The 14,822-nt window shown below is 42.9% G+C and overlaps 1 protein-coding gene and 1 non-coding gene across 2 annotated transcripts in view; both read right to left on the minus strand.

The window, feature by feature from the left end:
- CNKSR3 (CNKSR family member 3) overlaps positions 1 to 14,170 on the minus strand; it is a 58,243-nt gene extending 44,073 nt beyond the window's left edge. Inside the window, exon 1 of the mRNA XM_062572399.1 lies at positions 14,064 to 14,170. Within this exon, the coding sequence (XP_062428383.1) occupies positions 14,064 to 14,115 (52 nt within the window). The 5' untranslated portion in view covers positions 14,116 to 14,170. The remainder of the gene's footprint in view (positions 1 to 14,063) is intronic.
- On the minus strand, positions 7,610 to 7,680 carry TRNAS-GCU (transfer RNA serine (anticodon GCU)). Its single transcript has one exon. It is a non-coding gene; the product is annotated as a tRNA-Ser (tRNA).
- Positions 14,171 to 14,822: the final 652 nt, after the last annotated feature.

Genomic DNA, 14,822 nt, shown 5'->3' on the forward strand with positions numbered 1-14,822 from the left:
AAAATAGATGCAAAACAGTTAACACTGCTCTTACTTAAGGAAGAGTAACATGGCAAAATAACTGAGAAAAAAATGGGTGATATAAGAGGGAAATACAGGGAATAGAATGGAAACACAGCCACAAGAGTAAAGATGACAAAGAAAGTTTGACAATAAGCATATCCACAGGGGAAGGACGAGGGTTAAGTTATGATAAGATCCTGTTCAGATGGGAAAAAGGAGCACAGAAAAATCACACAAACAGGAAAAGAGAAGCATATTTGCTATTTGAGAAATTCACCCAGAGACCATCTAACTGGTCACTTAGGTTCAACTACTGCAGTCAGACAGTTGCTGTTCTTAGTGATCTTTTTGAAATGACAGACGTCGCAGTATCTCAAGAGCAAGCAATCTACAGAAGAGCACGATTACACAGTACATGTACCGCGAAGTTCCACGCGGCATACTGCTGTACGGCACACAGACAGGGTAGCGAGGCAGCCTCCTTATCCTCAAGTTACTCTCTTCAGAAATCCCACCCGGCTCACGCGAGCTAAGTAAGATATTTCTCTTCCCCAAACGTTCGCAATTCTAACACACACAGAACTGTCGACCTCTTGGTCTGCAGACACTACACTTCAGCTACTGTTTCTCATTCACACACACACACTAGTCCTTGGCAAAGGTGCCAGAATAAGAGAAGCCAAATGCATTTATTTGCTCACACAACAAAGCTGACAGCAGCAGTGTCACCCCCTTCCTTGAAGGGCAATCAGTCAGGCCCAATCAATGCCAGGACACGAAGGACAAGCCAGTTCCTCCACCCAGTCATGACCTCTTTGCTGAAGTGACCAGGAGGGAAACCATCAGAGACAACTGCATAGCAAACCCCCTGACGAGACAACAACCCAATTTAAGAAACAACCTGCTCCACTTGGAGATAAAAAAAAAAAAAAAGAAAGAAAGAAAGAAAGAAAAGAAAAAGGTAAAAATAGTCATAAAGATATCTGTCCACTTTCTCCAGAGATAGACTTCCATCAGAGTACAACTCCTATCACAAAGTCTAAACACCAGTTTACTCTTGGTAAAAACTATTTCATAACAGAATGGACAACTACTCCTTTTAAAAAGAAAGGAAAAAAAATACAGCTATAGTATTAGTCAGACTAATTACACACTGACTAGAGACAGCACAGAAACACTGTTGTTGCCTTTGAAGCATATTTTCTAAGGTGGTTGCCTGTATAACTTGTCGACTAGCACTTTGTTTTAAGGCCCCATCTACAGGCAATGTAGGTCACCACCTTTTCAGTAAGAGCAATTTTTAAACTCCTTAGCAAGCATAAAGAAAGGCCTTTGCTGACCATAAAAATACTATACCTATATAGCTCAAGCCCAAAGTAATTTCATTTTCTAAAAGCAGCAACAATATTCTCTGCATTAGTTGTTCATATCTCTTGCGCATGAAGCCCATGTGTCTGACAACTACATGTGGTTAATGCAGTGCAACAACCCCCTGCCCTAGGGCCTTCATCTCAAACATGCAATTAAGAGCTTGCTGTTTAAAAGTTTATAGGTTTTTGTTGTTTAAGGAGTAGTTCATTAGTCACAAGAGCTCTTTTTCTTGAACTCTAGTAATTAACACTCTGATGTCTGTTCCCACAGTGGAAACAAAAATAAATGTTACAAAACTGACTGCCTCTTGGTTCCCAAGAAGAAATGAGGTGATCCCTTTAATTTGGTTTGGCTGCTGTCTCACACCACCATGTGGAACTGTTTTGGTTGATTGCGGCAAGGTCCATTACTCACATTTGTCTCTCCTTTGTGTATGCAGCCTTGTGAACACTGTGATTACTGTTACACCCATGAGCTAGTCAAGGAGCAGTTTGTTGTAAGGCAACAGCTGATGCAGTTGACAGCTAGCCAGCCTTCTAGATGACAATCTCCTACACTCACAAAACATTTCTGACTAGCACCTTACAATCTCACGGTCGCCAGGGAAGCAGAACTACACACATATGAGAATCACCAGCCATCATCACCTGCTAATCACATTCATATGCCATATTAAACTGAATGGCATTAACACAAAAATGCTGACAGCGCGTACCTCTTGATTACGGACAAATTCACAGATGTCACTACTCCGCTCAGCATACACTGATATTATGTGCAAACATATCTTACTTCAGCTTAAAAATCCTACAGAGTGTTTACATCAAGAATTTTAATTTCCTGAAAGTTATCATATTACTTTCTATACCACATAGGAATCCCTATCATGAGCTAGGGCTCAGAACTGAGGTGCAAAATCCCAGCCTGTATCCAAAGGAAGTTTAAAACATACAGAACACTGCTATAACGAATGATACTCCATCCAGTCGGAAAGGCAACCATTTCATCCTGTTGTGTCCACAAAGGACTGGTAAGGTTGATGCCATCACAACTGACAGCTTTGAGGAGAGTTTTGCAGGCACGTAAGAAGAGCCTACGGGAAAACAGCAGAGCAAGCCTAAAAGTGTTCGTTTAAAGTAGCTTCTCCACAGTGTGTGATTGAACATGCACAGAGCAAGGCCAGGCTAAGGCCTGGCAGCAAAGACCTCCAAGAATGAAAGCAGCAGCATATATTCAAAGCAATAAAGGTGACAGAGTCAGAAATAGAATAGATACTAGAGAAAAGACATTGCAGCAGCAAAGCATACCCGATAACACCCTAGTGACAGAAGAGACCTGCCTCAAGGCACCCAATACAACAGGCATTTTAAAGCATATCACTGAAACATCTCATCTTCCTTTTAACATGCTGTGCCTAAAAGCAAGATTTAATCAATTGAGTGGTCAATCACCAAATCTCTTCACTTCCCCATATTTTTATAATTGCTTTAAACAGTTACAGCAATTGCTTTATACAATTAACTGCTTGACATATTTTCATTATTCCAAGTGTTACGGTTCTGGTTAGGTGCTCAAAGATAAAGCTGCTTCCTAAAATAGCAGAGACCTCACCAGAGTTCAAGTGTAACTCCCCAGCTGTAAGCAAGCCAGCTGTAACACACACTTTTAAGAAAGCCAAAGGCAACTAAGATCAACAAAGCTGACCAAGAGCTTTGTCAGCATCTCACACAAGTCCAAAATACCACCAACCCAATCCAGAGCCCTACTGCTCTCACAGGAGTAAAGGGGAGCAACAGAGGACAAGGAGAGTGTATGCATCCATCTCAGCTGCTCCATCTTTTATCTTCGCATAGCAGTCTTCATGATTATGAAGGGGCAAGAGTGACAGCGGATACTCCACCCAATTAGCAGGGTGGTAACAAGATATTTCTGATCTTCTGCTGAAACTTCAAGCACTTCAAACAAGACTTTTGGATACTTTTAAGATACAGCAAAGCACGAAACATTTATAGCAAACTTGGTCAACTGAATTCATAACAACTTGCTTCTTGCTCAAAATGCTTCAAAATTTTGGGTTTTTTTTAATCTGTTATAGACTATAGCTTTTCCAGTTATTTTTATGCATATACATACATATATTTATTTTTATATATATATATATAAAATCTCTAATATAAGGTTTGAGTGGGGGCATGATTCCTATGAAGCAGCCTACAAAGACTGGTTGTGCTAAGTGCCAAAAACACCTGTAGGCAATACCCTCACATACGGCTAACAAAGCTACTAGAAGGATTAGGGGAATTTGTAAGCAGAACACAAATAGCTACATCTTAATAGAAAACTAGAGATTTCAAAAGTTCATAGATTTTTGAAAAAAACAATGACAACAGGAAACATTACAGAGTAAAATACATTTTGGTAGAGTCACAAGCTGAATTTTAGCTGAATTAGCTGAATTTTCAAGTATCATTTCAACATACACTTAATCCTCAGAAAATTGAGGATGATACTGGCCAATAAAGTTATGTGCATTATGCTCAGTTACTGAAGAGTTAGAAACCACACAGTCCATTGAGCATTCTGCAGCAACCAAGCTATATTAATTTGAGCAAAACCTGCAAGCACTTTAAAAAGTTCATGAAGTACTTATTTCTCAGATTATGAATGACAGCTGAACAAGTCTCTAGGCACGTCAAGCACATGACTCTTCTTCTGGAAGGTGCAATATCTCTCTAGTTAAACCGCTCAAGATGCCAGTACAAATCTTACTAAGCTAAAAGCTGACTGCTAGCACTACTGTGACCAAGACAGTGCCAACACCAACCTACAAGAATCTTGGATGTATAAAATTGGTATCTCTTGAAACAAGGCAATTGACAATTTGAGATGAAAGTTAGTGGTCTAAGAAGATACAATACTAAACGGCTTCCCGAAATACCCAAGTCAAGCTACTTCACCAAATGTTTGGTTCCAGCAGCATCAAAGGAACCATCATTTTGCAAGTAGCATCTCATAATGGCTGACTCCATAACACAGGAAGGTTCTGCTGTAACAACAACCCAAGCCAGCCAGCGTGTGTCTCACGTTTCACCGTTAAGACCTAAAATCTATCAGCTACACTCGACTCAACTACAATTGTTAAATACTGCCTTTTTATGCAACAAGGTGCGGTGGTACTCATTACACAAGACCTTTGCCATATAGTCCACCCGCTTAAGACATGGACTAGACTATATATTTGCTTTGGCAAAAGGGCAGAAGATGTCAGTTATTATTACACATGCATCTGTTATTACTCTCAGACAGAATATATTTTAAGAAATTGGTATTAAAATGTACAAAACTAAGAAATATTGAATAACAAAATACAATTATTTCTCTCGCATGAACCAGACAATTTTGATTCCCTTCAACAACTTTTCTGTACAACAGATACCTATTAATTAGTAATATTTCAACAATCCTTAATAGTCATGTTTATTTTTCTTATGAAAGCATATATGTCATTTCTAAAGGAACATGTGCCTTCATTTTGGATGGTCCTTCCTGCATAACAGTTCCAAAGTTACCTATGGAGAAAGGAGGATTCAGCAACCACAGCATCAAAATGTGGCCTGCAATGATTTCCCCTCAACCTCACTGCAAACTTCATGGGTTGGACCCAACTGGAAATTAACATGCTCAAACTCCCAGGATGGATGAGACCTCCTAAGTACTTAAGGGAGCTCAGAGCATGATTCAACTCACCTTAAGAAGGGACACAGAGCGTGAGGTCAGCTGAACCATCTTCTAGGCTCCAGTGACTAGAACAAGGGCTTAGACATTTAAATTAATTGTATCTTAATCTTGATCTGAATGCTGCCTACTGTGTGACCAGAGGCAAGTCACTTACTTCCACCATACGCTCCACAATACAGTGCCCCATACGGACACCTGAAGTAGCTCAAACCAACTGCTCAGGAGTTTAGAAGCAACGTAACTATATTAGAAGATAAAAACAGCCAAGAAGATCATGCAAACGCTGTGTCTAGTATATAGATAACCTACCTGAAATTAGTTAAACCACACTGTGTGACACAGACATACCCTGAATTCTTCACAATCTTAACTCCCTATCTATAGGATGGGAATAACAATAGCTTCCTACTGAAAGCAGTACTAGAAGAATAAAACAGAATGTGAAACAAAGATACTGCAATGATCAAATAAACATTAAGGTTAAATCAAGATAAGAACTGCCTGAGGCACACAGCCAATATGTCATCAGCCCCAGAGACTGTTTCTCACGTATCTATTCCAGTCATCTTCTCTTAACACTTTTAAAAACACCTGAATACTGCAGTACTGAATTACTGCAGGTATACTCAAGTACTGCAACCTTCCAGAATCCTACCAGCTGGCACCAGTCTGGTACACATACTATGAGAAAGTAGTAAGCAGCAGCAGATTTAGAAGCATGAAAATATCATATGAGCAACCCTAAGAATAGATGCCCCACTACTGAGAGCCCCCATGGGCAATAAGCATCTGCTATGCAAAAGCAGCATTCACATCAGTCTGTTTTCATGCCAAACTCCAACTTTGCTGTATCAACAAATCCACATCTGCCTTCTTGAATAAGCAATGAATCTTGTTTGCAGTCAAATGCCAAAATTACATGTTCCTCCAAGATTCCTGTCAAATCCTAACCGTAACTGAGGGCAAACCATGTTCTGTTCTTAACTATTCTTTATGCAATGACAACAGGTACTACTGTGAGATACAACCAAAACCAGGAAGAAATAGAAAGACCAGAGTCAGGTTTGATTTTCAAGTTTTTGGTTTGATCACATAGGTATTTATTTACCTAATATTATTGTCCAAAACAGTGGGAAGTACATATGATCAGATAAAAGATGAAGGATTATTCTTAAATAAAAGGAAGCAACTATGAAGCCTTTGTTTACTCAGATATCACATTTTGTAAGAGGCATACTGTTGCATCGTCCAGTCAGTCCAGCTTAAGTCCAAATACTACACAAAATATTACAAATTTGAGGGGGGGAAGCATGAAGACTCAGAATTTATAGCGTATTTATTTTTTGTCTCCCCTTTCAACTAAAGTTTCCATTACAGCTTCCTTTAGGAATGCCAACTATTACTAAGTTTTATGTTTTGTCATAATCCTCTTAAAATTCTGCTTGGTGAAGCTAACAGAGAATGCAAACAAGAATTCTGCATCTTGTAAAGGCTGGAAAAGTGAAGCAATGGATATACATCAGCACTCAAACCATTCAGGGAGAAAATAAAATAAATAAATAACCTCACTTCAGAGTATGTATTGGTGCATTTCACTGTATTCCCATTTTTCCCTACAAAATTCTCTGGGCACAGATCCATCCCCCTGCCATTGCACTTTTTAAGTCCACATTCTTCAGGCATGTCTAAACTTGTTCTTATAGCCATCCTTCCTCAGGGGAAGTCCCACCTAGAAAAGAGGAAAAAAAACAAAACAAAAAAATATTGTTCCCTTCCTCCTCTCTCCCCCCATAGCAAAGCACCCTCTCTTTGCAGCATTACAGAGCTAAGGTACCTGCTCAGATATTGCTACCCCACTGAAAAATAGATGGACATTTTTAATTCTTTTATTTACAAATCCAACTGTAACCAAAGGGTTCCCTTCTGGCCATCTCAGCAAGGAGGACACAGCTTTTCCACCACACTAGTTTAAGGAGGAGAAAACAGTATTGCCAATACCCGCAGTTCAGAACAAAAGACACTTTGGAGCCGTAATCCTGGCAATAGCAGTAGTATTACAGCGGAAGGCAGAAATCCTCTTTTATTACATCAGAGTCTTTTACCAGCCACCAAGGGTAGGAAGAAGCCCATGAGAAGCCCTTAATCTGCCTCATTGGCCCACTAAACTCATAATATACCCAAAGGAGGCTATATCTTAAGCCCTGCCCTTCTGTTCTGGCTGGGAAAGCATCTGTATTAGACAAGGTATGTCTTCTTTGTCATTAAATAAAAGATATTACAGTGCTTTTCATAAAGCATTTACCCAGCAAGCTTCATTCCAGTAATACAAGACACAGTAAGAAAAAATATTATTAACAGTAAAAGGATAGCAACCCAAAGAATACTCATTTTGCACACCCAAGAAAAACATCAAGATCATATCAGCCTAGAAGCATTTATCATAGAATCGGTAACGTTGGAAGCGACCTCTGGAGATCATCTAGTCCAACCCTGAGCACAGCCCATACAGGGATTGAACCTGTGACCTTGGCATTAGCAGTACCACACTCTAACCAACTGAGCTAAACCTGCCCTCAATGTAAATCAACACTTCCTTTAGCAGAATCCTTAGCCCTTGATGAGCAGCAATTACATTTTAAATGGAGTTCTTCCCTTTGATCAAGGAGCAAGATAAGATCATATTTATGCCACAGAGCTTTGACTGCAACAGCACAGCAGTTAACGTACACCTACTAGCATAAGAAATCGCCCCAAAATATAGATTGCTATTACAGTGACAAAGAATTTTACTCCTATAAAAGACTATTAGAGAAGCATTTATAAGAAATTACACGAACTCAGCACTAATGCAATATTATAACACAAGTCAGCCAGATACTAAATGCATATCTGTAGACGAAAGTTACAACAGTCAGCAGTTTAGCTCTCACCAAATCAAACACAGATGCCTCACTTCATCCAGCATGTGTGACATTTGATGAGAATTAGCCACATTTCATTATATCATAAACATCTACTTTAATAGGTGATGAATGCTTAACACTAGTTAAAAAAAAAAAATCAGGCTGATTCCACACATCTCTTGCAGATCCTCCAAGTTGTGAAATGTTATTGCTCGTACCCTGAGAAGATGGGGTAGGCACATGGAAACCTGCAGGCAACCTCCTCACGCAAAGGGAAGCACAGCCCAGGGATCTGGGCAATAAATAGCCTTGGATTCAGAAGTCATCTCACTCCAGACATGAGAGCCCAAGTGACAAGAGAAGTATCTCTAACATCACGTGGAGAACTTCAGAGGTTTCATATGAATTTCCTATCTCTCACTGCAGCCCTATGGAAAAACATACTAAAATTTGTGAAGAATCCTGTTGCCACAAGCCAGGGCCCAAAGAACTAGTGTAAATGCATGACAGGTTGCTACAGTGGCCTTAGTGCTATTAGCTTCTATCCACCTTTCCTTTCTCCTCTCAAAGTTAGTGAGATATCTCCTTTTGCCAGGGCTTACATATTTGGGATAACCAGAGGATGGAAGGAAGAGAGACTCGAAACATTGCACCTCTGGGGAGGCGATGACTGTCTACATGACATTTTCAGAAACGTACAAAGTACAGACTAAGACCAACAACATTACAAGAATTGGGGGGAAAAAGACCCACACAACAGTGATTAGTTCTTTCACTTAATTCACAGGGGCGCTGCTTGGATTTATTCATTAGCATTTCTTCTGTGCGACACTTCACTGCAAATGAAAAACCCGCTCTAAGACAATGATGGAAATGGGAAGCAGAGCGGTCTTGCCATCTTCTCTACATTCCCTAACTGCTGCTAGCCATTTTGACATGCCTGCATGCAGTTTGACATGCCTGGAAGGAGCTTATGTGTTTAAGCATGACTGAAATCAGGCAATCCAGAAATTTAGATTTAAGAAAGCAAAAGAAATGAACACCCAGAAAGTCTTGCATACTTTTGAGTACTTGCTGACAGGCTGCATGCACGCATCACTCATAACCGCAATTTATCCAGTAGCATCTGTTGGATAACAGCCATTTGTCAAGGTCCTTTACTTAAGAAAATAAAATATAAGACAAATTCAAACAGGCATTTTATCTAGTACCCTGTATTTTGTCTTCCATTACCTCTTGCAGTGTCCTAGACAGTGCACAGACAAAAAGAGGTATGATCCCTGGACGAAAGGATTAACATACTGAAAATAGAATTTTTTTAATATGGAGTGCCACGCAGAAATTTTTTCTCTTTCAAAAAAACCATGATTTTTAGTGTTATATTTTTCCAAATAACTTGAACACAATAGTGAGAGTACAAAGTACACCTGAGAGTACTTAAAGAGAAGACTAAAAAAAAAAAAATTAGTGCTATGTGTCACTCATAGTTGTTTCTAAAATCCTACCAGGCTTTGCAACTCCCAGCACACACAATTAACACGACTGACCTTGCTGAAATCTCACTGAGCAAGCACGATAGGGCTAAAAAAAGAACACCAGTCCTCATAACCAATTGCTAACTATTAATAAATGAATATATTTCTATTCTTTCTCCAAGGCATACTTACAAATATAGCTGTCCTAAAAATTCATCAAGAATGGAAATCAGAGTACTTCATGATGTAACGGGCACAAACAAATGGCACTCGTGAACTATTAAGTAATGGAGCAACTGAACCTAGAGTGCAATAAAAGGACTGAAGTGTCAGCTTGATCCAGAGCTGGCTGAGTCTACAACTACAGTTACAAAGGCCAAATTGTAATGGAGACTCAAAACAATGGAAGCATCTAACCACAAGCACGTCAAACTGCCTTTACCGTGTAAAATTTGGCTTGGAGTCACAACTCACATAAATATGTTAGGCCTGGGGGCAGGGGGAAGAGAGACATCAGGCCACACAAAACAAAGAGGAGATACCAGCAATGTTCTCTAAGAAGACAGTGACCTTTTTCACACAGGAGAATCTCACATGCAACCTTGCCTCCTCTCATTTCTTTTCAGGAATGACTTTAGCTATGAAGCTTTCAGTAGCCAGGGGCTTCTGAGACCAAGGAAAGTTTCTCTACACAAATCGATTGCTATGTTTTGCGTCCCCCCTGCTCAAATTCTTGCTATGCCAATAAAATTATGCTACTTTTATGCCTGAGATTTCTCCACATACATAGCTCTAAATAACTAACAGGGTTCTTGCAGAGTTCGCACACAACACAGCCAAATCCAGGGAAGGTCCAAACCTGTAATCAAGTGTTTGCCAGCAGTAGTACTGCAGCTGTGGTTCCATTTCTGTGGCCATATACCCATCCTGCAATAACCTAAATAGCTCTAGGTTTCTTTCTTTAAGGGCTCTGGGGGAATTCAGCTTCATGGACACACAAAGAGTACTGCAAGGAAGAACTGAGCACTGAAAACATGCTAGCCCACACATTAGCTACAAGTCAAGCGCAACACTATCCAGAAGTTAGTTTCTATCCCAAGAGAGGATCAATTTAAAAAAACAGTAATAATGATGAAGTGTATTTCATCTCACTAGAGTCTATTTCAAGAGAACAAAGCAGCCCATACCATTAAACCAGCATCAACTCCACAACTGACTCCACAGCAAGTCAAATAACACAGAAACATCGACAAAAAGAATATACCTTTTCACTACTGAAGGTGGCCCCCAAATACTGTCAAATTTGTGTCACACTGTAAGAAAAGCTCACAACTAAACCACCACTGCTCCTGGACAGAAACCAGGGGAATATCTACACGAAGATCAGATCATTTTCAAGCATTGATACTGCCGCTAAAAACTTGTGACATCCTTGGACAAAGCTCGAGAAATGCTTCACCTGAACTCAACACTGTTAGAGAGTAAAAGCATAATGCTTCATCGGCAGTTTCAATTTAGCTATGCCCCTTTTATAGCTACAAGAGTCTGCTACTGTCAATACAGAAGCCTTTGCCAGAAAAAACACTCCGGCTCACAAAAAATAGCAGCATCCTAGTCTGAATTAACATGAGAATATAAGCCACTGCTTTTTCTATCAGCTGTTAGAGGCTGCTAACAATAAACAAAGCACTTTTATTTAAAGCTTGACTACTACAAGTTAAAAATATCCAAATTTGGCTTAAATTCTAGTTAAGTTCTGTAGTTTAAAATTAGATTCTATCTATAACAGAGCAGTTCAAAACTCTTAGAACTCTTCAGTACAAGAGCTGACCTGCTTAAAAATGTTTAATTCAAAAAGCCACTTTTTTTTCACCCCTACAGAAGCCATGTTTACCACGAGAAAGTAAGCTGACTGTCTACCAGTGGTCAGAGTGCTTAATTTCTGGCTAGACCCCCTCCCCCAAATATTTCACGGAATGGGGAAGGGGGCTCTTTATTTGGTTCGGTTTAGAAAAGCTACTTTTATTAAAAAATAGATTTAAAAACCTAATTTATATAGGTTTGATTGTAAAGAGATTTGAAACAAAAAAAAATACTTTTTGGAGAAATAACTTTTACAGTTTTACACAAAAAAACAGACTGAAATCAGACCACTTCTGCTATTCTCTACATCAAGACGTTTCTATCTGTTTGATGAGTGGGCGCCATTATCTGCAAAGCCGATCTCACTGCTGACAGCTGCCATCTCCCACTATAGTCATTGATATCACTCAACCCTGAGTACATGAATATCACCAGCCAAAACACTTCTTCCCAGAGCTTGACCCAGAGCTCAACGAAAAATCATGGTATCGCCTTCCTGAATGGCACAAGCAGTCAAAGCTCCCCTCCACACAGCCAGTCGACCACCTGTTTTACAAAGCTGACTTTGAGAACTGCAGATAATATTCATAAGGTGAAACACAGAATACAGGTCTTCAATCAAACAAAATCTAGTGTTTTCAAACTATACAGTAGATTCCATAGGGATTAAAGTACAATCTTGGAGGAAAGAAAAAAGAAAGAAAGGGAAAAAAAAAAAGACTTGTCCACATCTAATTTCTTCATTATGGACTTGTCATGCAAGGAATGATGCAACATGATGCTGGGCACCAAAGAGGTCAAATTCTTACCTAGAAATTGAAAAACAACAGCAGCAACAGAAGTCACCAGCAGCCTTTAATTTATTCCTCTGCATTTCAAAGGACACGTGTCAGCATTAGTCAGAAAATACACCTTCCAACTACAGCCAGGCCTCAAATTATTCTGCCTAATACTAATTGAGAGTCCAAGTAAAGAGTTACCTGCTCAAGGAACCTGCAAGTAAAATAAATTATACAAGAAAGCAAGCCAAGCATGCGAAGTATAATAAAGCCTTTTAAAATGATTAGCAGGTTTACTCTTTAACCTGGCAAGGTAACTAACTTTCAGTGCCCAAGAGAAAAAACACAATGAGGGAAAAGCATTGTTTAAACACTCCACATGCCAAAGTAAAAGGCTTATTTCACTCACTCAGCCAATACGCTCCTTTTTCAACCAATACCAAACAAAAGAAAAAGATCTTTCCCTAGAAGTTATTTATATGTTCGCGCATAAGCTCACTGCACATTTGCACAGAATCCTCTTTCTCACAAGGGCGACTTGCAGAGCCCGGTCACTGGCACCGGAGCACTCGTGCACATGTTCGCACTCAGGAGGGCTGGGAGTATCCATCTCGCGCTGTATGCAAACGCTAGCCTGCTTTCCAAATTCGCCTCAGTCTTCAACCAAACTGCTGCCAAGTGCTGACCACAGGCATGCAGCCTAATCAGCATTATGGGCCGGAGACACAGAAGTAATGGCTGCTATAAGTAAATGCTGCTTCTAATGCAGGGAAACTTTCACCTCCAAAAGCATTTGAAGTTTCACATCAGCTTCAAATGACTGAAATCTGTGAAAACACTTTATGTATCAAAAGACGATCGCACTAAAATATAGTCACTCGAAACAGAGGCAAAACAGTGGATAAATCGTAGGTCTCTCAGTTAATCCATAGCTATTAACAGTTATTTCCCTTTTGACTGATTTACTGTATGACAGGAGCTCTGACAGCAGTATTGGGACTGGTATTCAGAGGAGCGCTACGGGGCTCCAGCTAGATCTGACAAAATCGAAGTGCAATTTGCCTCCGAGGCGAGGGAAAAAAAAAAAAAAAAAAAAAAAAACGCACCAAACCCTGTGGATTTCGTGGCTACCCCCGCGCACGCAGCGCGAACCCGGCGCAAGGGGGGCGGCGGAGCCCGGCGCGCGCCCCGCCGCCCCGTCCCGCCCGCCCCGTCCCGTCCCCTCTCTCCCGGGAACGGCTTCGCCAGCGCCCCGCAGGACTCGGCAAACGCCTCCCGCGCACGCGGCGGCCGACAGCGGGATCAGACCTCGGAACGGGGCAGGAAGCTTTGACGGACAAAAGGGGAGTGAAAGAGAGCAGCCCCCGCGCACGGCGGAGCGGGCGGGCGGGGGGGTCCTCTTTCACAGCGGGAGCCCAGGGTTTTAATCCCCTCGCGGGTAAACGGGATTAAGAGTTTTTGCTTACCGGAGCAGGTTTAAAGTTTTTGCTTAACTTAACAAAATTCAGGGGTTTTTTCGACCAATGGGTTTGGCTTGAAAAGCGAGAAGTTAGTTTACACGCATTATTTGCCTTGAAGGGGAGCAGTCAGCATTTCTGTGCAAGCAAGCCAGCACGACCACAAAATTGCCGGGGGGGGGGGGGGCGAGCCCTGGGGTCAGCCTTCCCTGAAAACACCCGAGCGGGCCGCCCGCCGCCGCCGAAACCAGCTCGGGACTCCCCTCCCCACTTGCAAAAAGGAAAATAAAAACAAGCAAAACGAAGGTACGAGTAAGCCGACCCGAGGCGCGCACAAGTGCGCGGCCAGGTAGGGAGGGCAGCCGGGAGGCAGAAGACACCCCGCTGCGAGCTGCCCGGCCGCAGCGCAACGCGGCGCCGCCGCCGCCCGCCCCGCGGAAACCGGGATCCGCGCCGCGGGGGCGCCCCGCTCACCCTTGGTCCAGTCCACCACTTGCTTCGGGCTCCACTTGGTCACCGGCTCCATGGTGGGCTCCGGCCGCGGAGCAGCACCGGCAGCGACGGCGGCCCCAGCTGCAGCCGCCCGCGCCCCGACGTGCCCCGCTCACGCTCCCATCCCCGCGCCCCGCTCCGCGCCCGCCCCGCCGCCGCCCCGCCCCCAGGTGCTGCCGCCCGGCGCCCCGTGGAGGCGGGGGCGGGCCCGGCCCTGCCGCCACGCCCGCCCGGCCGCTTCCGCGACCGGCGCAACCCGCGCGGCGACCGGCGCTGCCGCCCCGCGGGGCCGCCCGGCCGCGGCCCCGTGGCAGAGCGCCGTGTGCGCGGCCGGGAGCGGCCCAGCCGCGGGGCGTCCTGGCTGCACCTTCCCCGCGGGAAATGGCCCCCCGTGGCGGCCGCCGGCCCGCGGAGGGGCCGCGGCCCCGGCGCGCCGACGTGGCCCCGAGGGAGCAAACGGCCCCGGGCGGAGCGGGTCGGCGGGGAGCGGCTTTGGGGAAGAGTGCGAACGGAGAAGAAAACCTCTCCGGAGCGATCACGCTTGTTTAATAGCGCATTGTTTTGGGGGGGGGGGGGGTGTCTCCAAAGCTCCAGTTCTGAAAACAAAAATGGAATTTTTCTCTGCCAATAGGGAGAAGCTTCAGCCGGTGGTTAAATACTGATTTCTGTCTCGATGTCGGCTGTACCCTTCCTTATCCTGGGTTCTGTCACTATTTCTTCGGTCTTGCCTTCTGCAAATTT

Source organism: Rhea pennata, chromosome 3, assembly GCF_028389875.1.
Source record: "Rhea pennata isolate bPtePen1 chromosome 3, bPtePen1.pri, whole genome shotgun sequence".
In the NCBI taxonomy this organism is placed as follows: Eukaryota; Metazoa; Chordata; class Aves; order Rheiformes; family Rheidae; genus Rhea; species Rhea pennata.